This window comes from Haliaeetus leucocephalus, unplaced genomic scaffold (genome assembly GCF_000737465.1).
Source record: "Haliaeetus leucocephalus isolate CR32 unplaced genomic scaffold, Haliaeetus_leucocephalus-4.0 Scaffold598, whole genome shotgun sequence".
NCBI lineage: Eukaryota > Metazoa > Chordata > Aves > Accipitriformes > Accipitridae > Haliaeetus > Haliaeetus leucocephalus.
Genome location: NW_010973034.1, coordinates 5,541,896 through 5,564,535, shown reverse-complemented (window position 1 = coordinate 5,564,535; position 22,640 = coordinate 5,541,896). Strand labels below are relative to the sequence as shown.

Here is a 22,640-nt window from a genome sequence, read left to right as displayed (position 1 = left end):
AAGAACATATCTGACTTTATGTGCTCCTTCTCCTTCCGTCAGGGGCAGGTAGGAGTAGGGCTCTTCAACTAGTTGAACTATAATATAGAGAATAATCCTGTCTCTCTGTTAGCAACAGCACACAGAAGAGTAATGCTATGGGATTTTTTCAGTTTCAACCATAGCATTTCATAGCACGTGTGCATCTTTTCTAAGATCAGTACAGCTGATTGTATTTTGTAAAAAGTCTGCTTATGTCTTTTAATTTGAGCATTTTGTTGAATTTATTCTTCAGGTTTTTAGCCACATCCTCTGTGGAGTCAGACTTCCAGCTTTTGTGGATTGTATTTGCAACTCTTGATAATACTCGGTGCCTTTCTGGGGTTTCTGTCTGTCACTCTTTCGTCGATAGTCAGGCAGGTGAAGCCCAGGGTCTTTTACTTTTAGGGATGCAGCAGCTGCAAAAGGGCTCAAGGGGCAGAGAATCTGATGTTCCAGGCTATAAACGTATGTGTAAGTCTGGCCAGCACTGGTAGCTGGCCAAAGGTGAGAACCATGTCTTGGTCTTTATGTTCAGGTCCCTGTGTAAGTGTTTAAAGCCACTGGTTAGATCGGCATGGCTGGCGTACAGTAGAACAGCCTACTCGTTGCCCCTGCCAGGTCCTACAGAACTACTGTACTTTGGTATATGCATCTGTCCATTCAGTTTCATATTTTTTCCTGATTCCTTTCACTTTCTCAAATCATCAGTTAAATCCATTGTGTTCCTTATTTGTCTGGACCGAGTAGAAGTTCGTTCTTTGCATGTTTGGGGGAGTTTCACCTCTTTGAGTCTTACTGCAGGTTCCTGGAACCAGGAGCATTGCTTTCTGTAGGATTATGATAGCCAAGTTAAGTCTAGCAGAACGAGACTCCATCCAGAGTCCCTTCTTTTTTCTTCGATGTGCAAGATCCTAGTGTGCAGAATTACAGAGAAAAAGCTTGAAGTCTCTGAGGCCTCAGGCAGCATGAAGCAAGTGCTCTCAGAGAAAGCTAGTAAGTTTGAGACCTATTAGTGTGAGAGACCCCAGTGACAACACTCAAGAAAAATAAACTATTAGAAAAGAAGAAAAAGCAAAATTTTTGTCTGTCCACTACAGAAAAAAAAAACAAACCCAAACCCCAAACCACATTGCTGCTGAGACATACTCTGTTCTGGTCTTCTTCAGAACAGGTCTTTTTTCACACCTTCCCCCCAGTTATGGGCTAGGGATATTGCTTGGTGACATGCTCGAAGGCAAAGCCTTGCCAGAATTCACGGGGACTGTTGTTTTGCAATTATGGTCTGGTGTTGCCTAAACTTTTAACTTCACTGGAAAGTGACCAAAAATTCTTTCCTTTCTGAAGCTCCTTCTATGAAAGCTGTGGCTGGTAGCAGCAAAAAATTCCGTAAATTCATCCATTTAAACCTCACTCATGCAAGTTTGTGCTTTGTCTGCTTCCAGTGATTTTAACAATGCATCAATAGGATGTAGAGTGGAAAATAACAATGAAAACCAAGTGCTGTTTTCATTGCTGCATATGCATTTTGCTATATGCATCCCCTTAGCTGATTTATTACCTTCGCATTTTGTTCTGTAGGTTAAATTAAGTCCTTATCTTCTGAATGAGTGGTTTTCTTACAGCTTAAAATGTTATTTCTTCCCTAATGTATGTGGCTAAATGCACAAGAAATTTCATGGTAAGTTTGGCATAACAGTGAATTCTTTACACTATTTTGATAATCCCTAACAGACTCTATAGCAGTTTTCATTCACTTAATTGTAAAATCCATTACAAATATCTTTCATTACCTAGAAAAGATATGCTATATTGTTGATTTCCAAAGTTTAAGGCTTCAGGGACAAAAGTTAAATTTTCAAAACTTTTCCTACTTTTTGTAATACTGTTAAGAAAATGCTTTGTCTTATTACTTAGCTAATTTCCTTGCAATGTTGAATTGTGGAATGAGGTTTTGTTTAAACAGCTCCAGACCATACGAGTATTGTGTTAATGTGGATGATTTTAGGAGGAGTAAACTGTGTTCCAGTAAAAATACAGCAATAAAATTTGCAACCTACGATTCTTCTTTGATCATTTAGATTCTTTGGGATTTGATTCCCAGCATTGCAAATTGGGTCAGTAATTGATAGTTCATTGTACTGCCATATAATTCATGTTTTTTGCAAAACCACAGCAGAGGCATGACTGCCTCCTGGCTAGGGTGAAAGGACTGATTAGGCAACAGGAACTTGGATCACTGAACTGCTTCTTCATGCTGGGCTCTCACACTCTTGGCAGAGTCCAAAGTCAGAGGAGTTTGTAATCCTGGCTCAGCTGTTTGTGCACCAACAGTAAGGGACTGTAACGCAGAAAACAATATCAAAGGGGAGGACAGTAGAAAATGAGGTATGTGGACCAAAACCAGAAGGAACAGGGAAGGGGGTTTGTTCATTCACAGGAATCCTTATAAAATCAGTCGATCGATTGTTTCATGCGAGGTGCTGAAAAATTAATGCTAGTGCACTCTGACAGCATTGGATTTCAGCTGTGCATGGAGAGTGTGGATGGAAAGGAGGCGAAACTGCTTAGTCCTCGGACCTGTGGTAAAGGCAGGCACATTTCTGAAGGGGTTTCCTGCCTGTTGCCGCCTGCGATGTTTGTTATCATCCGTGTGCTGTACGGAGAATGTGAGTAGGGAGGGGAAAACAGAAGCGGAAGATTATCTGTAACTAGGAGATCCTAATTATTCTGTGAAATGCATCTGTAAAAAATCAAGCCACAGGAAATACAACCAACACAATACCTTTATGAAAAATTAACACCAACTAATCCAACTGAGTTTAAAATGTGATCTGTCTCTATTTCAATTATAATCCCCTTAATCAAAAGCCTGCATTTCTTACTATGTCATCAGTACAATGAGACGCTGTTTACTAGTCTAAGGAAATAGTTATGTCTTTAGAATGAGTCTTTTGTATCGGAAATCTGCCAGTCGCATTAAAGTACTATTCCATAGAGCTGTAAACCAAGAAATAGTTTATGGTTCACATCAAATCTGGTAAATCCCAACCTGGAATTACTCACCATTAGCTGTGTTAGTGAATGTCATTTTCCAAAATCAGTTTTGTCATTTTGGATTATTTTCTGTGCACTATATGTCACCAGTGTTTATCTTGCCAGAAACCAAGATACACTCCTCTCTGTTCTAAAATTAACCATTTGAGTTGAAAAATAGCATGTAAGGATGAATTGTTATGATAAACATATGCAAAGTTATTTTTACATGTCTTTTGTAGAGGTAACTGTAGTTCTGCTGGAATTTCCATTAAACTTAAAGCCATGACTGTCCAGATCATAGGACTTGCTCCAATTAATATTGGTTAAATGTTCCTTCAACATACAAACATATAGAGAAAGGTATGTTTGATCATTTGGTGTTATTAGATTCTTTTAGTAAGAAAGCAGCAAAGAAATTCAAGCCCAAGTGATTAATGTACTGAAACAATTCGCTTTAAGTAAAAGATTATCTCAGAAAAAGCTTTTTATTCACCTTGCAGTTATTGGTTTAATATTTACCTCTAGTCTCTCTTTAGTGTATTCATCCAGAAACATGAGTTCAGCTGTATGACAGAAACTGAAAAAGCTGAGAATAAAGACTGTCCTCTCATAGCAGCAAACAGAACGACTCATCTTTTCCCTTCACTGACAAGAGCCTTCAGAAACAAATTTAAGTTGGTGCTTACTACCTGTATTTTTTGTCTGGCAAACATAAAGTAAATGTCTGCCTTTCCTTCACGTGTTAGGCAGTTCCCACTATACAGAGATATATCTGTATATTTTAAAGGGAAGTATTAACGGTTTTGTTCTACGATGGGGAGGACACTTTAAAAGCTCAGGTGCAAAGGAGAGTATAATCTGTATTTTACTTTTTGAAAATGCCAAATTAAAAGCTGTAAATGTTCTTTTTACTAGAAGTGGTTAGGTGCTATGACATTCTTCCAGATGGACTTCAGACACACACCTGAGTGGCACAAGAGACAAGGGCGGGTTGATGTTGGGTATTGGTAACAACTTCAGTCCTGCTCTGAGCAAAATGCACACGCTTCATCAAATGAAGTCCTGTGTGGTTTTTTTGTCTGCACCATGTCTGGCCCAGGTGCCGTATATTGCAATATTCATTAATGTTGGATGTAAGACTTATGCTGAACAGTGCCACATACCATTCTAGTTTGTAAGCCTTTTTTAACGTCTCTTCCCAAAAATTAGAGATTTAAACTTGAGAGAGACCTAATGACTGTCTGACAATGTATGTGGTTTGGTCTCTAAAATAGTCATGTCTAAGAAAGGTCAGAGTACCACTGGTGACAGGAGCATTGCACAACAAATTTCAGGAAGGGCAGTAAAGGTTGCTAGCCATTTTATCTGTCATGAATAGGAAAAATGTTGTATGTGGGCGAGTATAATTAGGTCATTGATTTATGAACCCAAAGCCCTAGTTTCCCAATATATCTTAAAATTAGCATGGATGTATATTTAATATGTATCTTTGATTTGGCTGAAAAACATATCCAGAAAATTCCCAACTGGCTATACAATACCTTCATAGACATAGATTATTCCAAGGAGGGTTGGCAAGAACATGTCTTCATGAAATTTGCTCAATAGCCTCCAATTTCAGATGCCGTGAGATTGTCAGGCTTTAAAATACACCCTTGGTGCTACAGAGCTCCCTGAATATCTGTCATGTAAAGGACAAGTTCAGGGCGTCTGTGGACCACAGTTATTTCCTTGGACTTTTCATGGAGGTAGGATATTGCAAGATGTGATGACTGCTGAGGCCCAAAGGCTGCAAGGGTGTCTGGGCAGTTACTTAGCAAAGTGACTTCTAGATGTGTTGGAAGAGTCTGTTTCCAAATCTCCTGTTTAAGGTTGTTTTATTTTTCCCTTGAATGGTAGGGTTGGAATTTGGCCTTGCAAAATAGTTGTTTGTGCAGCATGCATTACTTATCATTGTGGGTTTTTGCAATAATAACAGTCTTACCAGGACTCTTCTCGGTATGATTTTTCCCAGTAGACTTTTCAACAGACATCTTGACAAATTGTTGTGCGAGGGTTGCCATACTCCTTGCTGGGTATGTTTATTCCCAGGATTGGGTTTTTGATATCCCTCCCCCGCCCCCCGCCCCAAAGATTCTCTTAATTTCCTGTAGCACAAACCATAGACACTGTTGACACATTTAACTCAGCAAACTCTTTAGTGATTCTGGGACTTGCTTCTCCATTAAGGGAGTTCATGTTTGGAAAGGGTAGCAATACATCATCCATTGGAGGTTCTGCTAGAGTGGGGAGTGGGGTGTACATAATCTTTGAAGAGTCTTCCTTCCACCAAAAGCTGCCTATTCTGTAGCTGGCTGAGATCTACCTTCTCCTGATTTGGACCCGTACTGGGTTTATGCCAGCCAGCTACTGTGTTCCTGTTCCCGTCAGAGGCAGCACTTGGATTTTGCCATCTGGACTGCTGGACGATGAGAGTGGAAGCAATAAATGAAATGCATGGAGAGGCACGGTGGGAAAATAGGTGGTTTTGGCACTCATTTGGGACAAGCTGCATAAGCCACCACAGCTCAGACACACATGTGCAATGTGACTATTCTAAACCTGTGCCAATAACAACTTGCTTTTACTGCATAGCCTGACATCTGCTCACCTCTCTCCAGCAGCCACCTTCAGTCTGCCGGTGAAAGCTTCTCTATAAATGTGATTTTTGTCCAAACTTGTATTGCTTTGAGAGGTCCTCAGGAGACCCATACGTTGCTCTCCCTAACCTAGGTTTGTAACACTTCAATTTTTAATCTTCATACAAATTAGCACTGAAGTAGAGATGGGTGTGATATTGCTGGTGCAGGCAAAAATGAACAGAGTCCATGGAGCAGCCAAGTGCCATTTTGTGGTGATGCAGAGCAGCATTCTGGTGGTATCTGCTAGTGAGCCTTGGGGCACCAGGGTAGAAGGCATCCCATGGGTCTCCTAAGGGGCTTGAGTGCCTCTGTGGCTGCTTTTACCTTCTCCAGATTATGGGATGGAGAGAGGGGGGAGCCCTGAAGGCTGTTCACACAATGATGCAACACTGCACAGGATAATTTGGGGGGGCGGGAAAGGGTAAGTCATTTTAGCAGCACAGTGGTTCATCAGCTTCAAGCTTTGTGAAGGCCTGTCAACTCCAATGAGAGGGCAGTATCTGTGAGGGAATTTGAATCACCTGGGGTTTTTGCTTGAAGAGAAGTGTCTTTGCATTCATTATGCTCTTTATTGATTTAATTCTAGCTGTTCGCTTCCTATTGATCTGAACTGCTCACCAGAGACTGTTTCACTAGAGTTTTTGTCTTTTCAGCCAACAATTAAAAGAAAAAACTCATACCTTTGAATTAAGCATCATCTGTAAGAAGTGCTTTCTAGGAATGGCTAGTTTTATCACACTTCTGTTGTCTCATTTGTGATTGCTGACACGTAATAAACACACAGAAGTGCTGAGGGTGAATGACTCAATATGATAAAGCAGGAACTTTCCTTCCTCTGCCCCTGCCCCCAAGGCTTCCTTTCTTTTTTGATCCAAACTTCAAAAGAATTGTCCCGAGTGTTCACGTTATCCCATTTTTCATCCCACTCTGTAAAAGAGGGATGTCTGGTTTTTTCCCCTCTCATTTCTGAAAGTGGTAATACAGAAATCTTACAAGAGGTATATCCTTTCATGATTTTCTGCTGTTTAAAGGCTTGAGAAGAACTGTGGGGTTTTGATAAGCCTCGAGTCCAATTCCAAGCCTTCTGAACCTGCTCATTTTTTTAATGCTGGGAACAGCTCTAGGATGCTTACAGGAAGCAAAATAACATCTTACTATACAAATTCTGCCTGAGAGCATGAGTATTTCTTTCTGCCTTGGTTTTGCAGCAGCTTTAGTAATCAAATAAGAGTTTTATTCTTTGTATCTTGTCTACCAACTCTCTCTTTTCTGTCTGTTGAGCACTTCCTGCTACGAAGAGAGTGTCAGCTAAATGTGCCTATCTGTTCATTAAACCGTTGTGCAGGGAAGAACAGAAGTGGTTTAAGTTCGAACAGCCTCCTTTTCTGTAGGTATAGGCATCTTATCTGTGAGCAACAAATGATACTATGCCCATCAGGTGCTTTTATATTTACTGCATGCTACCCCGTGCACCTGGGGACAGCTTTGTTCTAATTCATTCCCTGAACAGTCTCCTGGGCTGTAGATTAACACATTACTTTTTTGTTGTTGGGGTTTTTTTGACTAACAGAGGGAAGTTGTGTTTTGTTTTGTCTTGTTTTTTTTAAATGCAGCAATTGTCACTAGCCAAAGTCATTAATACTAGTTTTATCAAAGTGTCAGTTATTCCTCATATACCATGCTGATTTACTTATAGTTTGGCCAAACCTCCTCTTTGCTGAAGGCAAGCAGATGTAACATAGTATAGATGGCACTTTAACACTCCTAGATCCGGAGCTGGGGTTTCCTTCTGCGGTCATTCCTGCCTAGGTTATGCATCTCTGCCAGATCTTCATCACATTAGCTGGGTCCCTTATGTGGTCATGTGCTGTACTCTCTTTCACAAAGTTTTAATGCGCCTGGCCTCACAATGAAAGAGAAAATCTTATTTTCTTCAGTGTAGAATTAAAACACAAATCAAAGTGGAGTATTTTTTCCAATGAAGTTGACTTCATGCATCATTATTTGTTACTGTCTACTCACTGTCTGCTCTGCAAGCAGTTCAACTTGAGGTTCGCTATTGACTGACAGTTGTTTCATGGAATATTTGAAACAAACAGGTAAAGTAATCTGTCTTCTGTGAAGGATCTGCCTCCTGGTGCATCCAGTCATCCTTCAGGATGATTTTCACTATCACAGGGAGCTTCAGCTGAGGAGCTGAAGACTGAGTTGGTGTATAGAGTTCAAGGACCATCTGGATGATGCTCTAAGTCATTTGGTTTAGTTTTAGGTAGTCCTGCGAGGAGCAGGGGGCTGGACTCGATGATCTTTACAGGTCCCTTCCAACTTGAGATATTCTAGGAATCTATGATTCTACAGACCCGGTGGGACTTCCCTGTCAGTGCTGTGGAGCCAGGTCCCCTGGGCATTAGAGGAAACACACATTAGGTGCCATATTGTCAGTGCCACTGTCCATGCCATGCTTGACTTTCATACAGATAGGATGTAGAATCCACCTTGTTTTGGTAGTTCAATGTTTTTTATAGTTACAAAGCTTGTGTGACTTGGAAGTGTGTGTGTAGGACATTAGCATCAATGCTAGTTTCGCAAACAGCTGTAGCAAAAACTTTAGGCAGAATATGTTCTGCTGATAAATGGCAGTATTCAGGCTAAACCTAATGACTCATTATTATTTTATATTATTACATTGTTTCCTCCACAATGGAACATGTCTCTAGCCTAGAAAAACAGAAACAATTGATAAAATTTAAATGAACACACTTCCTAGACCTCTGAAATTTCTCACACCCCACCAAGGGCCTCAAGCCCCTTGTCACATTTTTTCACCAGTAATGTCCAAGAGGGCAAAACGGGTCCCTTCCTGAAGAATTGCTATGACATGACATATAATTTTATTGGTGCTTTATGTAGTGTTTCGGCGTTCTGCAGTTAAATGGTCTGTTTCCTTGGTCTCATTGCATTCTCAATAGAAAATGGCTTGCAGTCTTTTTCTTCTAGAATAGAGAAAGCGTAAACCCTAAAGAATTACATTAAGCTTGAAACTTGACAGTTTGACAGTACCAAGCCCTCACCATAATTGCTTTCATCGGTTCCCACCAGATTTAGAATGAGCTTTTATTACTGTTGCCTGAATATCTTATTACAATTAGCAATACGGAGTATGAAAAGGTGGAACGGATTCCTCTTCTCATAGCAGCTGGTGGAAAGCTGGTTAATAAATTATTTTAAAAGCCATGTTGGTTATTAAACAGCCACACAGCTAAACAGCCTTCTCAGTTTGCTGCTTTGTTCCAAATATCTATCTTATATCATGATTTTTTGCAGGGATCAATATCAATTATTTTATTATTTCATTAATGTTTCTTTAAAATGTTCTCATAGTTAAAAAAATGTGAATAGAATCAATATGTCAGCACCTATTAATTTCTGTACTGATTCTGTTGTATGCTTTACCCTGAGACAGACATTTGCAATGAATGCTATGTACCTGACAGAACAATGCAGAACCAATTACATACAAAAGGAGCACAGAAATATCACCATTGAAACCTAACCAGTGAGTAGGATGTCATTTGGGTTTGTTTCCTTGCTTCTGGTTTGTGTCAAAACCTAATAGCATACACAACCAGGACAGTCTTGTTTGTTTATTTTTTGTTCTGTCATTAGTTTTAAAAGATAAAAAGCAATAAGATCACCATATACTTTGGACTAGTGTCACACTAGTGAGTCCAGACATGTCTGGGGGAAAAAAAAGCAAATAGGTTAAAAATACAGTCCACTGACCTCCTACTAAGTCTTGGGAGGCTGATGTCGGTGTGCTGTGTACAAAGAACCTATACAAAGCTAAATAAAGCCAGTTGGGAAACTCCCATCTTTTATGACCAGACCTATAATCTTTAACAGGCAAGAGTATATATGTGTATGTACAATACAGTCAATTGTTATGGTACATATTGTTAGCAATAAAACTCTTCAGAAGATTCACTGGGGGATTAGGAGGGCTGCGTGCCAGCAATGTCATGGAGGGAACTGCAGCTCACCCCGCACTGTACTGGAACAAGTGAAAGTGGGAACTCATTGCTCCTGAGATGAGTCCTCAGAGCTGGAGAGCTCTGGTAATTCCATGTGCAATCGTTTAAAAAGTGCCAATGACTTAGTCTAACTCTGCTCTGAAAGAAGCTGATTTTATTAAAAGGAGAGCTAAGCTAACCTTGAACTGAAAATCCAGGCTTCAGATTGAATTCTGAAAAATTCTTCTTTTTTTTCCTAATGATACCAGAAATGCTTTCTGTCTGCCAGATTTATTGGGAAGCTTTTCAAACAACTATTTTATTTCTAAAAGTGCTTAAAAAAAAAAAAAAAAGCTTTTTAAACAACTAGGTCTTTTACATTGTTTGCATCCATTTGTACTATCTGAACTGCTCATTCTGATCATGAGAATTTATGCCAGGGCTGAGGCAGTTTCAGACGGGAACTCCTCTCTGTCTTGCTCTTTTGCTTTCTCTCCATCTCTCTCTTTTGCAAAGATACCTATTTCAGACAGAATCAAGATTCAAAATGTTAAATTTTCACAGTCTTAATTAATAGAAGACAGTGACTTCCCTGCTATGTTGGACTATAAACCTATGTTTCCCAGTACTTTAGTGTGGATAAAATCAGACAGGTTTCCAGTAAGTGGACCTGTTACCAATAACCCAAGATGCAGGTGTAACTGCATTTTCAGTGAATCATCTGTATAGCACACTGGGTTGTTTTACACAGGCAGCATCTGTTTCACATGTACAACATGATTATTCTACTCTGATTGACATCTGCCTTCTCCTAATAAAGTCCCAGTTGCCCACCTGTATGGTTCTCCCTTTTCTCTTAATGCATTTGTAAGAGAAAAGAATCATTTAGAGCACTGTGCTGAAACTCACAAAAAGGCAAACTATCTAAATTTGTCAGTACCAGCACAATTATCAAGGCGCCCTGTGGATTAAAATTTTATAAAGTTTGTGGTTTGAGTGCTGGTACAAGAAAACTTTGGTGGAGGTACTTCAGGTTCATACTAGTATATCACAACTGAAGATAAAATCTGGCTTAGGCTGTGGAACTGAAATGGCTTTGTAAAGAAAATTATTGTACATTGGTATTTTATCAATTTTGTCATGTTTCTCCCCCTTTTCATTGTATTCTGTTTTCTGCTGTGTTTTTCCTATCCCATGTATTACCTGTGGAGACCCTTCAAGATTTTGGTAGTGTTAGAAGTTTACATGGGCTCACGGGGGACAGGTCCATTTAATGAAAGAGAAAGGTACTGAAAGTTACTGAATACACAGAAATTAACCCTGGCTCAGGACACCTCTGAGCTGCAAGCGGTCAGAGGCTGGAAAAGCACTCTGTACTCTTCAAAGAGCTCTTGGCTGTTGTTGGAAAAGGTGTTCAGGGCAACACTGGGTTGACCCAGGGACAGCTGTTCCTATGTTGGAGACATCTGGTAAATTATCTTTCTCATTACCTGTTTTAGATTGGCTGATGCGGCCTGTTTCTTCATTGCAGGAAGGCATGATTTCAGCCAGATGCAGGTCTCAGTGACCAAAATTGCTGAATGTTTTCTAGATACGCTGCATGTGAAATAAAACTTGCAGGTGTCCATGCCTAGCGCCAGGTCAGACAGGTGATGAGCAGGCTTGGAGTGTAAAGCATAAGGTGATCTCTGCAGGTAAGGGTGGTGAGCACAGGGGCATGGCAGCCCAAAGGAGCTTGGCTGTATGACACCAGTATTGCTTGTTCTCGTGGTTGCATTTATGCGTCTGGTTCGTGGTCTTGATGAGCCTGATAGTCCAGCCTCAGATGCCTACAGTCTATCCAAGACCCTGCTCTTAATTTCCTGATTGACTAAGTGTCCCTGAAAGCCTGGAGCCTGAGAAGAAGCATCTGGTAGAGGGACTTGGGGTGCATGGACTCCCTGAAACTGCACCTATGTTCGTGGAAAGCTAGTAATCAGAAGTTTCCATATAAAATATGGGTTAGTTGCTGTCTTTCAGCTTGCTGTGCTCATTAATTCATGTCTTGTAACTCCATTGGTTGTCTTGGTTCCTTTCTCAAAACCAAGATGGATGGCCTGCCAATGCAGAGAGAGGTCTTGACTGGTGGCCATTCTGGGCTCCCCTCCCTTCCACCTTTGGGGACAGATCTGCAGCAATCCCAGCACAGTCACAGCTGGTTTAGCACCAGTTAAGTCTCCGACTTTCATTACCGTAACACTGGGGGAGATCCATATATACATGAATAAGCTGAGACTGTCCCTTGATCCTGGTACAACATGTGTGCAGACTGTTCTGCCAGGAAAGGAAATCTCTGAAATTTAAGGGCTAAAGAATCTTTCTGTGAATTTGACCATTTACAGAACTAAAAAGTAGAGAGGCTCATTAGGAAGAAAAACCCACTTCGTATAAGAATTTTTGTGATAGAAACACAGGGACAGTCCTGTCCTTTTGGTCAGTTGGGGTTTTGTTGGTTTTGGGTGTAGGACAACCTTTCTTAAAAATCTTATGGTCTAGACTCTTTCGCAGCATTTACCCAACAAGTAATGACTTGGCTGTTTGGTCTATTGTTAAACATTCCTGCTAAAGCACTTACTGCGGATGTTGCTGCTTAGGCAGACCCTGAGAGCTCGAATGGATGGAGACCAGTTGGTGTTTTGGAGGAGAAAAAATGACTTTTGAAGCCTGCTATACAGGCTGTCTTGCAGCAATTGCATCATGAGCTGCACATGATTCCTGCTTCATATAATAGTAGAAGATATATTTTGAAAGTGGCTTCTTTACTCCACCAAATAGACATTTTGATATATGGGCTGTCTAAAGGGAAGATTGTTAAATCATCTTAACCACATGTCCAAAGAGAAAAGAAGTATTACCAGTGAGTTAAGAAGTTTGGGAGTCAGAGCCAGGCTCTTCAGCCCACATTCATTTGCTTTATGCACCCCAAAGTAAGGAATAGGGTTGACATTAGGTGGACAAAGCCTAAGTCTGTTCTCTACCCTGGGTGAGGAGACATCTCAAGGATGGGTAAGGTATGATGTTTTAGCCAGAAAACACTGGCTGTTGCAGTGTTCAGGTCTGTTCTGTCTCAGCCAACTGTACCTATTTTTACTTTTCCCTTGTGTTTTCAAAGGGCTGGGTGTGCTGCCCCCCCCTTTTTTTTTTTTTTTCTTTTCTTTTTTTTTTCTTTTTTTTTTTTGGTACTGCTGTTTGAACATGTTTCTGCTCTCACAGGTGTCACTGTAGGCAGGGATTTGATCTTAAATATCAAAGGTTTGAAGTTATTTCAGAAAAGTATGAATGAATTCAGATCTGTGGCTGCAGAAGGAGCAGGAGGAACATAGGAGAGGTTGAATGGGAGTTAAGAGACGAAAGAAAAGAAAACACAATTCTCAGTACTAAAACAATTTTATATGCAATAGAGACCTATTAGAGAGGGGAAAAAAGCTTGTTATACTTTCCCTGCTCTCCCTTAACTTGTACATTGAAACCTGTTCCCGGTTTATTCAATTCACTGCTACCAGATTTATTAAGAACTTCCTGCTGCTCTATCTTTCTAAGTGCATTTTGTTGTTAGAAAAGACATACTTAAGTCATATCCATATACTGTACTGATCCAAAGTGGTTTTCTGCAATAAGTCGATAAAAGTGAATGATCCAAAACCCGTGGATAATAGGTAATCTGGGCAATAACGGGTTTCTGCTGGTGCCCAGCTGTACGTGTACGAATTGTTCAGCAGGGAGAAGGAATTTGCTTAATTAAGTCATAGCAGTTTTTAAAAGATCATTTTTAGGATTATGTCCATAGATTCCCCAACATCCTTCTGAGAAGAGGGCATTTTTAGCTATACCTGTAAATTTAGTAAAGATATCACAGTACCGTAGTCTAGTATTAAGATGGAACTTTTCCTCATATGAACTCTGGACTAATCCATTTTTCCTTAAGAATAATTTTAATTCTATTAATTTGTGAGGTTGTGGCTTTCATTCTGTAGCAGTCAAGGCAAAGGGTGGACCCCAGAGAGTTGCAAGCTGAGGCTGTGGTTCAGAAGGCTTTGTAAGCATGTGCCTTACTTTAAGCAAGTGCTTAGCTCCTGTTGAAGTCATTAGGATTTCAACAGCCACTGAGACCCTCAATACTGGAAAGGAGTGGAAAATACGTGGAACATCTGCAGCACGATCTAGGTTTTAGGGTTGCTGGATTTTCCTCCAGTTAAATGCTCTTGTTTTCGTGATTTGATCCATCGTGGTTTTGCAGTTTTGTAGCTGCCATCTGCAGGCTTCAGGTTTTCAGGTGGAAAACCCGTCCCGCCACGCTCCACCACTGCGCAATGGCTGCGACAGCATCTTGATCCCTCCTGTCCTGAGGACAACAGATAGAGGAGCACGAGGACACACATTTTCTTATGCAAGAAATTGCTTCGGGGATTTTGATTTGCTCCCTTAGGTCTCTGGCTACTGCTTGTGATCACCCTGAGGGGATAAGAAAGGGTTAGGGAGAGAAAGCAGCTCCAGGGTTTGACAGCCTCGAAAAGGGTTATGACAAAATTTAGCCAGTCGTGCTGTTATATAAATGTATATGTGATAAACAGCGCTTAACGACTATGAGAAATGGCTTCTAGCATTTGCCAGTAGATTTGCAATGTACTGGTTTTATGAAAGACCTTGACAAAATTCCTAAACAAAGTTTTCCTTTACTATATACTCTTGTACTTATGATTAAGAGATGTGTGTTTTTTTCCCAGTGAAGGCAGTGGTGCTAGTATGTTCCTCGAACTGAATGTGGTCTAGTTTATTTAAGCAAGAAGGAGTTTAAGTGGAAATGAGCCACAGAAATGTGTGCCACTTGTCTAAAACAAACATGGTTTAGGCTTTTCCTTGTAAGTGACATCTATTACTACATTTTTAAGTAGATCTTTGTTAGTAAGCATCTGCAAGTGCATTTGATCAGATGAAAAGATCCAAGGCTATATTTATATTACTAAACTGGAATGTTCTTTTTAAATAAGGACCTGCAACTATGCCAACTGAAGTTAACTGGGAATTTGAAACTGAACAGATACAAGTCCCTAAAAAAGTACTGTCAGCATTGCTCATTTACACAATGTGTTGTCTCTGCAGCCATTTTAGACATTACATATGGTTTTCTGAGGATCTTTAGACCATCTGTTTCATAGGACTAAATAAATAGAGTGGATGATTAATAATGTTGAGAACTGATCTAGACCAGTCATTGGAAGTTATATCAATATTAAAAGTTCTGTCAGTAAGAGATATATGAGTATCTTCTAAGTGTAGCAGACTTGTTTGCGAGTTTGTTCTTGCTGCAATCACTATATCAATTTCTGTGATGTTTAAGGGGTTCCCAGTTCACTTTTCTCCGAGTTTCCAGGGATATGTAAATTAAAAAAAACTTGTGTAAGCATAAATCAAAATTATCCCTCACTCGATAGTTTCTAGTTCTAGAGAACAAAGAGTGGTGCTTGCAAGAGCTTAAGACAGTGTTTAGCAATTGTCCTGTTTTTTGAAGTTTTGCTTTAAGTTTTGTTAATTGAGGGGATTCCAAGACTTATCTTACTGTGCAGTGGTTGTGATGAATGCAGGTGCAGCTGCAGCTTGACTTTCAGCCAGAGGTGGAAGCTTATTAAGGAACATTGATCCCCTCGCTGCACATTAAATTTATGGTTGCTGCATTGAAAATATTCTTCATTAACTGTGTAATTGAACAAGCTTATTATTATTGTTGTTGTTGTTGTTGTTGTTGTTGTTATCATCATCATCTTCTTCATTGTCATTATTATCTGTCTGCTGACCTTAACTGAGACTAGGCTGTTTGCTTAGTGCACTGACTGTAGAAAAATGAAATGCCACACATGGAAGGTTCTCTAAGAAGGATGGAGACAGTATCCTTAAAGCTAGAAATCATTGGGTTTGGCTACTTCTTGAGTATTTTTCTCTAGCCTCTGTGAATTTGTATTGGGCCCAGGTACAGCTTGAGCTCTGATGATCTCTGACACCACCGCTCTCTTCAGATGATTGAAATTGGCAGAAAAATTTTCAGTTTCTTCACTAACATAACTGAGGGGAAAGTCCATCAACTGTAATTTCAGATCATGAAGGTGATTGTATCCAGCAAGTTCTTCATGACTTGCTGGGGTTTACATTTTGCAAGATCAATTAGAAATATGGGGGTTTTTCACATTATTTCTAGTAATAAATGCCAGAGTAGACTATATCTGGAAGTTGAATACTCATAATACTGCCAAAGCCTAAACCAAGTTATTGAGTTTCATTTTCATTTAAAATTGAATTTAAAAGAAAAATACCTTTATAACTTACTTTATATTATAGTCATTGTAGCATTTCTGTAAAGGGGGATATCATCATATTTTTAATCACGTGTAGTTTCAATTTAGTCTACTTATATTTTTAGTTTTCAACTTCAAAGAGGTCTGTCCGCACATAGTGTTCTTGATACATCTATTCATATAAGAGGCTTTCCCCCCTCCTCCATTACACCATTTCTTTTTCTTTTCATCGTTGAACTTTCCTCTTTTTGGCCAGTAGGTACAGGCAGTCAGTACAGTGTCTCCCAAGAGAGCTCACACCATGGGGCATCAGTTATTCAAGGCCAAGGTTTTACATATAGCCCTGAGCTTTACTCTAAGCTCTTTTCGTAATACTTCCTTAGTAACAATGGCTGATGAGTACCTTTATTCTGAGGACTTTCTGTGAAGATGATATTTACACAGTCAAGACAGCAGATTGCTGATAAAACAAAGAATCCAAGTTTTTCTCTTGGAGTGGACTAGAAGTACCATCTCTGGAGCACAAATGTTGCTCTGAGCTTTTGCCCTGTCAGTTGCAATGCGAGTGTTCGTTGGTGTTTGAGGTGCCTCACCTTTGTTCCTATGTTAAAGCTGTAATGACCACCAGTTTTCTGTTTATGAGCTGCTGCTGCCACCTATTTTTATGATACCGAAGAAAGTATATATCAGATTATATCCTCTGTTAATATTTACTCATGTTATTAAACCTTCATTTTTTTCAGATTAATGACAAAAATGAACTGTTAGACCAAGCTAAAGAAAGATATACAGACTGAGAAATTCAGCCTTTTCCTAAAACACTCTACACATCTTCTGGGAGAGCTGAAATCTCCTCTCTTAGTAAAATGCCAGCTTTTGATTGGAACTGATTATTTTAATTACTAAAAAACGAGGAAAATTATGTAATGGTCCGAGGACACAAGTATGCCTCCTAGATTATTTAAGTTTCTTGGGAAACTTTTATAGCTACATTAATTTACAAGGGTATTTCTCTTTTCAAATCTCATGATTGTTGCTCAAGAACAAAAACTTCAGTAAAATTGCAACCACAACATGCTGGGCTGGCTATACAAGCATAGCTAAGTGCGAGAACCTTTCATCTTTCCAGCAAGAAGTACCTCAAGATGAGCAGTTGTGCTGATGTTGCAGCCTCTGACCTGATTTTCCTTCAGCACAGCTACAACTTGTTTCATCTTCTTGCCACTAGGAAGCTCTTTTTAATCATGTCATTTGTAGCAGTCACATAGGAAATTATTTTCTACTTCATAGTGCTTCACGAACATTAACTCGTGGAACTGGCTGTCTGTTGCAGCAGGAACGGTGTTGTGCAGATCTTCTCTGGGGTCTGTGTGAACTCAGGAATAATTCATCACAAGAAACAAATGGGAGTGGTCCATCCGTCCTCCTGCAAAAGAAGGTGTTGCGTTTTCTCCCAAGCTATGCAAAGCCATCACCCTGCGTGGCTTTGAGTTTCTGTGCTGTTTAGTTAAGTACTAAAGTGTTGCATGTCTTCTGTTTCTTATGGCTCTTACTCAGCTGTGGAAAGAAATATCAAGTAATGTAACTACTTTCTTCCAGATCTTGGGCCAGAATCTCAGCTGGTGTAAGTCAGCAGAGCTCCACTGACATTATTAGTGCTCCAGTGATTCACACCAGCTGTGGATCTGGTCTTCTGTCTCAATTTATGAAGGGCTTGAACTAAATGTCAGGAAATATGAAATGATCTCTTATAGTCAGCCGTTCGCCAGATGTGTTAATAGCATTTAAGTTTACCAAAATGCAAGCCTTCAAAAAGCGATCCAACAGAAGAATAAACTTTCAAGAAGAATGCCTTACTTTCAGCCTTTTTGGCGAGAGAGGACTATACAACTCACTGCAGTTTAAAGAAATTAACTCAATTATGCATCAGGATATGGTAATACAGCTTCAGTGAGAATCCAAGATTCAAAATAATTTCACAGCACAAAGCAAGTTGTTGGTATTCAGTGAATAATTGCCATGCAAATAGGAATCATCAAGTCTTAAAACCAAAATTAAGTTTCTGATGAACCTCGTGTAAAGAGCCTAATGCTTCCACTTTGCAAGTGTAGTTGGGTTTATTCACAGGCGTGGCGACTACAGCTTTTGGTGATTAAATGAGGACCATGTTGTTACAAGAACACAGAAGCTTCATAGTTCTAGCTGTGTAATGTTAAAACTCAACAGCAATTTGGCTTATAGATGTGATCATGTATAGTGTTGAAAACAGTTATTTTAGCCAATGAGAATAAAATTGTTGTTGACATTGCTTAAACACTGTCAGGCTTGCTTTTCAAGATCAGAAAATGCTGGAATAGGTGAAATGTCAAAATCAACAAGTGTGGGGTCTCAGAAGTCTTTCAGTCTGATATGCCTAATCTTATATGCCTATATGGCATATAAGCATATGCTTTAACAAAAACTTCCAGTACCTGAAATAGCCTGTGGTGGTACAGAGGTCTTCACAGCCTAATTTATTTGCTGATGGGACCTTTCAGAATTAATTAAAACGATCAGTGTGTGGCTCCATACTGTGTGATTTACGTATGTTCTCACTGGAGACTTAATGCTTTGGATAGACCCAGAAAGGTAAAAGAACAACACACCTTCAATAAGTAAGCTTGAGTGTCACACTGTGTTGGGATATGCTACCTATATTTAAAAAAAATAAGGGTACAAATAAGTTGATAGCTGGCAATCAGAACACCATGGAGTGATCTGATCCTGCTGACCAGAGGTCATTGGCTAAGGGTCTGATTCTGACAGGTTTGTTTCACAGTTAGTCCAAGTGACTTTTGATGAGACACGCATCTGTCTACATGTCACTGCATACTAAAAGAAAAAAAAAAATGCTTGGACACAATTTATTCAGACCTGAAGGAAAGTGTTTTGGAAGAGTTCACAGAGAAAGTTAGTTAGACTTCCAAAGAAGGTAGTTATCATAATCTGAATATACCAGTACGTTGAATTTAAAGTGATCCGCAGAATTGAGGTGATGGATAGAGTGGTGAGGAAACCCTTCTGAATACCGGAGAGCTCTTAGGAAGTGACAGCATCCAAGACTCAGCATTTACTGGGCTTTTGCTGATTCCCCAGGAGTATGGGGGGCTCCACCTTGAAATAAAAATCATTCCCCAGGTTCACAGCAGGAAACATCGTAGTGAGAGCTCTGAACCTCCAAGGGCTTGACAGACTTGAAGTGTGAGAGGCTATGAATCACGCAGTGGCTGGGGTCTTAGGAAGCTCATTGCATTTTGAAGATTGCAGTTTTATAAAAACTTCTGGTCCCTAGAGATTTCTGGGTAGTAGTTCTGGGAAACTTGGTTCTGAATCTGTTTGAAACCAAATTTAAAAAGAAAAAAAATTTGCTGAATTTCACTGACTATATTGGCTCTACAATGTGGAGAGGTTGAAGGCAAATGCTTGAATTAGTCTGAAAATTAGGATTGCTTTTGCATGCCTCATTGCACTAAGCCTGCATATGGCAGCATTTGAGAGTAACACTTTCCATCACTTCTGTCTAGTTCTTCCCATTCTGGTGGCTGATGTGTTGGCCTTGGTAACATATGAATTTTTCACCTTCTGTCAGGATTACACCAGTGGAATATACCTGGGCGTGAAGCCATCAACTTTTATGAAACTCCAACCAGTCCAAAATCCTACAATACAAGCACATCAGGGCCTGTTCCCTGCTTCCTACACCAATTCCCTACAGCACACTGAGCCAAGATTAAGAGATTATGTCTTAGTTTCAAAGCAGCTAGTGATATCGACCTGGAATATCTAGTCACCAACAATACCCATGTCTGTGATCAATAATTCTCCTCTTAAAGCTCACAAAAGCAAAGTTGTCTGTGCAGGGTTCAAAGATTTTTTGTGGATTCAGCCTATACATGTAAGATCAGTTCCTATAGGGATCAGAAGCTGTTGCAAATGCCACTGTTTTTGGAAACACAAGATACCTTTCCTTCCCAGGCATAAGCAGAGCTGTCTTTATCAGAATGGTGTCTCGGAGAGAGAGGAGAAAGAGTGAACATGGGCTCCTGGCAAACACCAGGAGCTTGTATAGCCAAGAGCCATTTAAATGACCTACATTGATGAGGACAGTCAAAGGAGTGCTAAATAGGACTGACTGGTGCGGAGTAGCATCTTATTCAATGTGGTGGATGTCTGGTTCAGGCATGAAGTTTTCAAGTAGGACTCTGTGGTGTGCAGCTGAGGGCAAACCTTGGCATACACATATCCATGAATGGCGAGTGCTTCTATTTGCATACATTTATAGCAAATGTAAATAGAACATACGTACAGGGGAAGGCCAAGGATTTGAAAGTCCCCAAATACCTGAATTCATGTATTATGATGGAAGGATATTCATCACTTCCCTGTTTTCTTCTGCTCAAGTGTTTGGAGAGAGGCTTGAACATTTGGAGCATGGACCTTTGAGACAACTGAGTCTGATTCTTCATATGTCTTCATGTCAAACTGATGGACAACAGACACATTTAGTGCCAGGGAAAAAATACAGAGCAGTTAGCAGAGCATCATCCTGTGCAGTAGTAGAAGAGCAGATCCTTTGTATGTTTTCTGCATTTGTTCTGCTCTCCCTAGCTCTCCATGTGAAAATTGTGAGTGAAATGGTCCTTCTCAGGGTCCTAAAAATTGTAACAAAATAGCTGAAGCCTTGACATTTATAAGCTGAATTTCATCTGTTGTTTTGCCATTGCCATCTCAGCACGTAATTAGGTCTTACAAAAAGCACTTTTCTCTTACATGTAACCTTAACAAAAAGCTCAAAATACACTATTAAATGCTTACCTTGGTGGTGTAGTTGTTGGAATTGTTTATATCTGTATCTAAATTTGTTTCAAATCTCTTTGCTTTCTATTTCCAGACCTGATCTGGCCTCCCAGAAGACATCGGACAAGCATTTGCTGGATGTGATGTCTCTCGAAACACTGGAAAACACTTGTGAGCCAGAGGACCTCTTTGATGACATCTAGCTATGTGTTGGCTGAGAAACTGAGAGACTGGTGCTTCTAACGGAGATAAGCTATAAAACTAAAAAGCTTTGTTATAGACACTGAGCTGAAATCTTTAGTCTGCGGTGGTGTTCGATGACATATTGCTCTAATCCTCTTGCACTGCACTTGTCCCCATTCTTCACTACGCAGCTGTAGACCCTTGGCCTGCTAGGCTTGATTGGTGACAGCCTTGAAATCAGTTCAGCCTCTGTGTAGATCTTTTATCATGTGTATCTGGGGAAGGAGAGCACCATCATAGCATTTTTACATCCTAACAGTCTCTGGCTGCTGATTGTATCCAGGATCAACTGATTTCCAGATGTCCCCAGAGAACGAGTCAGACTTAAAGAAGATGAAGCCTACCACTGTACTTAACTTACATACTGCCCCTTTCTTGAGAAGCTCAGCTTAGACGTGGCCTAGCTAAATTGTCTTCAACTTTGATTGAGATACAGCTTCCTAAACTGTGAGTTTAGAATATCTTCTGGTGTGAAGCATCCAAAGAAATGTCCTTCCACTATTTACTTGAAGGTTCTCTGTGGCATTATGCGTTAGATGATATTCTTGCTTTTGGGAGTAAAGTGCTTATAAAGTCAGTATTGACTCTATTTTAACCTTCTGTAGAAACCCATAGCCTTTAAATTTGTCATTTTTCATACGTCATCATTTTTCTTAAGGTGATTTCTAAAAAAATAAAATGCATTCTAGGAATACATCATTTTTGTTTTTATTTGCTTAGACACTCTATGAGTAAAGGGACTGGTTAGCAAAGTGTGTTAATGCATGAGCTTTTCCTGCCCAAAGCTGTTGCATTCATTTAAATTTAAGTCTTCGTCAAAGAAAAAGTTAGCAACATGTATTTACCTTCAGCAGTCAAAATCAAGTGTACAGAACTAAGCACGCACGTCAGGTTTCTGCTTTGCAATGTTAAGAGCCTGAATCAATTCTCATTTAAGGCAGAGGGAGCCAGTGCTTCTGTCTCAGAAAGGATGTGATCCAACAAGAGTTTTAAATGTGAGTAGTCCTACTGAAGTAAGCAGGACTACGCAACATAGTCCTGCTTCTGTGCTCTATGGCTTGCACTGGTCCTTGGAAGCTACTTGGTATTTTTGAAATGGCAGCTTATTTAGGCCCTGATTCTGTGAAAATTCAATCCTATATTTAACTAAAAGCATCCATCAGTATTTGCAGGATCAGGATTAAGACCCTACACGAGGATCTGGCAATATTATATTTAAGCATTGCTTTCTGAAAAACATGGGTCACAGCATTTTAAATTCACAAAGGGCTTTGGGACGATGTTGTAAATCACACAGTAAAAATATGAATGGTCAAAATATTTTGCTTGCTACAAAGGCTTTCTGCCTGAGAGATGACAGGACCACAAAAGACCTATTCATACACCCATTCATAGACATTGCCTGATTTAAAATCTTCCAGTCCTGATCCGACAATGCTTTCAGCAAAAGCTTGTATATAGTTTCAGTTTTAACGTTAAAATGTTCC

General features: G+C 39.8%; 1 protein-coding gene across 2 annotated transcripts in view; it reads left to right on the top strand.

Annotated features, from left to right (window-relative positions):
* XRCC4 (X-ray repair complementing defective repair in Chinese hamster cells 4) overlaps positions 1-21,764 on the top strand; it is a 180,631-nt gene extending 158,867 nt beyond the window's left edge. For both annotated transcript variants that reach the window (XM_010578054.1, XM_010578055.1), the window contains exon 9: positions 21,005-21,764. In XM_010578054.1, the coding sequence (XP_010576356.1) occupies positions 21,005-21,113 (109 nt within the window). In that variant the 3' untranslated portion in view covers positions 21,114-21,764. The remainder of the gene's footprint in view (positions 1-21,004) is intronic.
* The last annotated feature ends 876 nt before the right edge of the window (positions 21,765-22,640 follow it).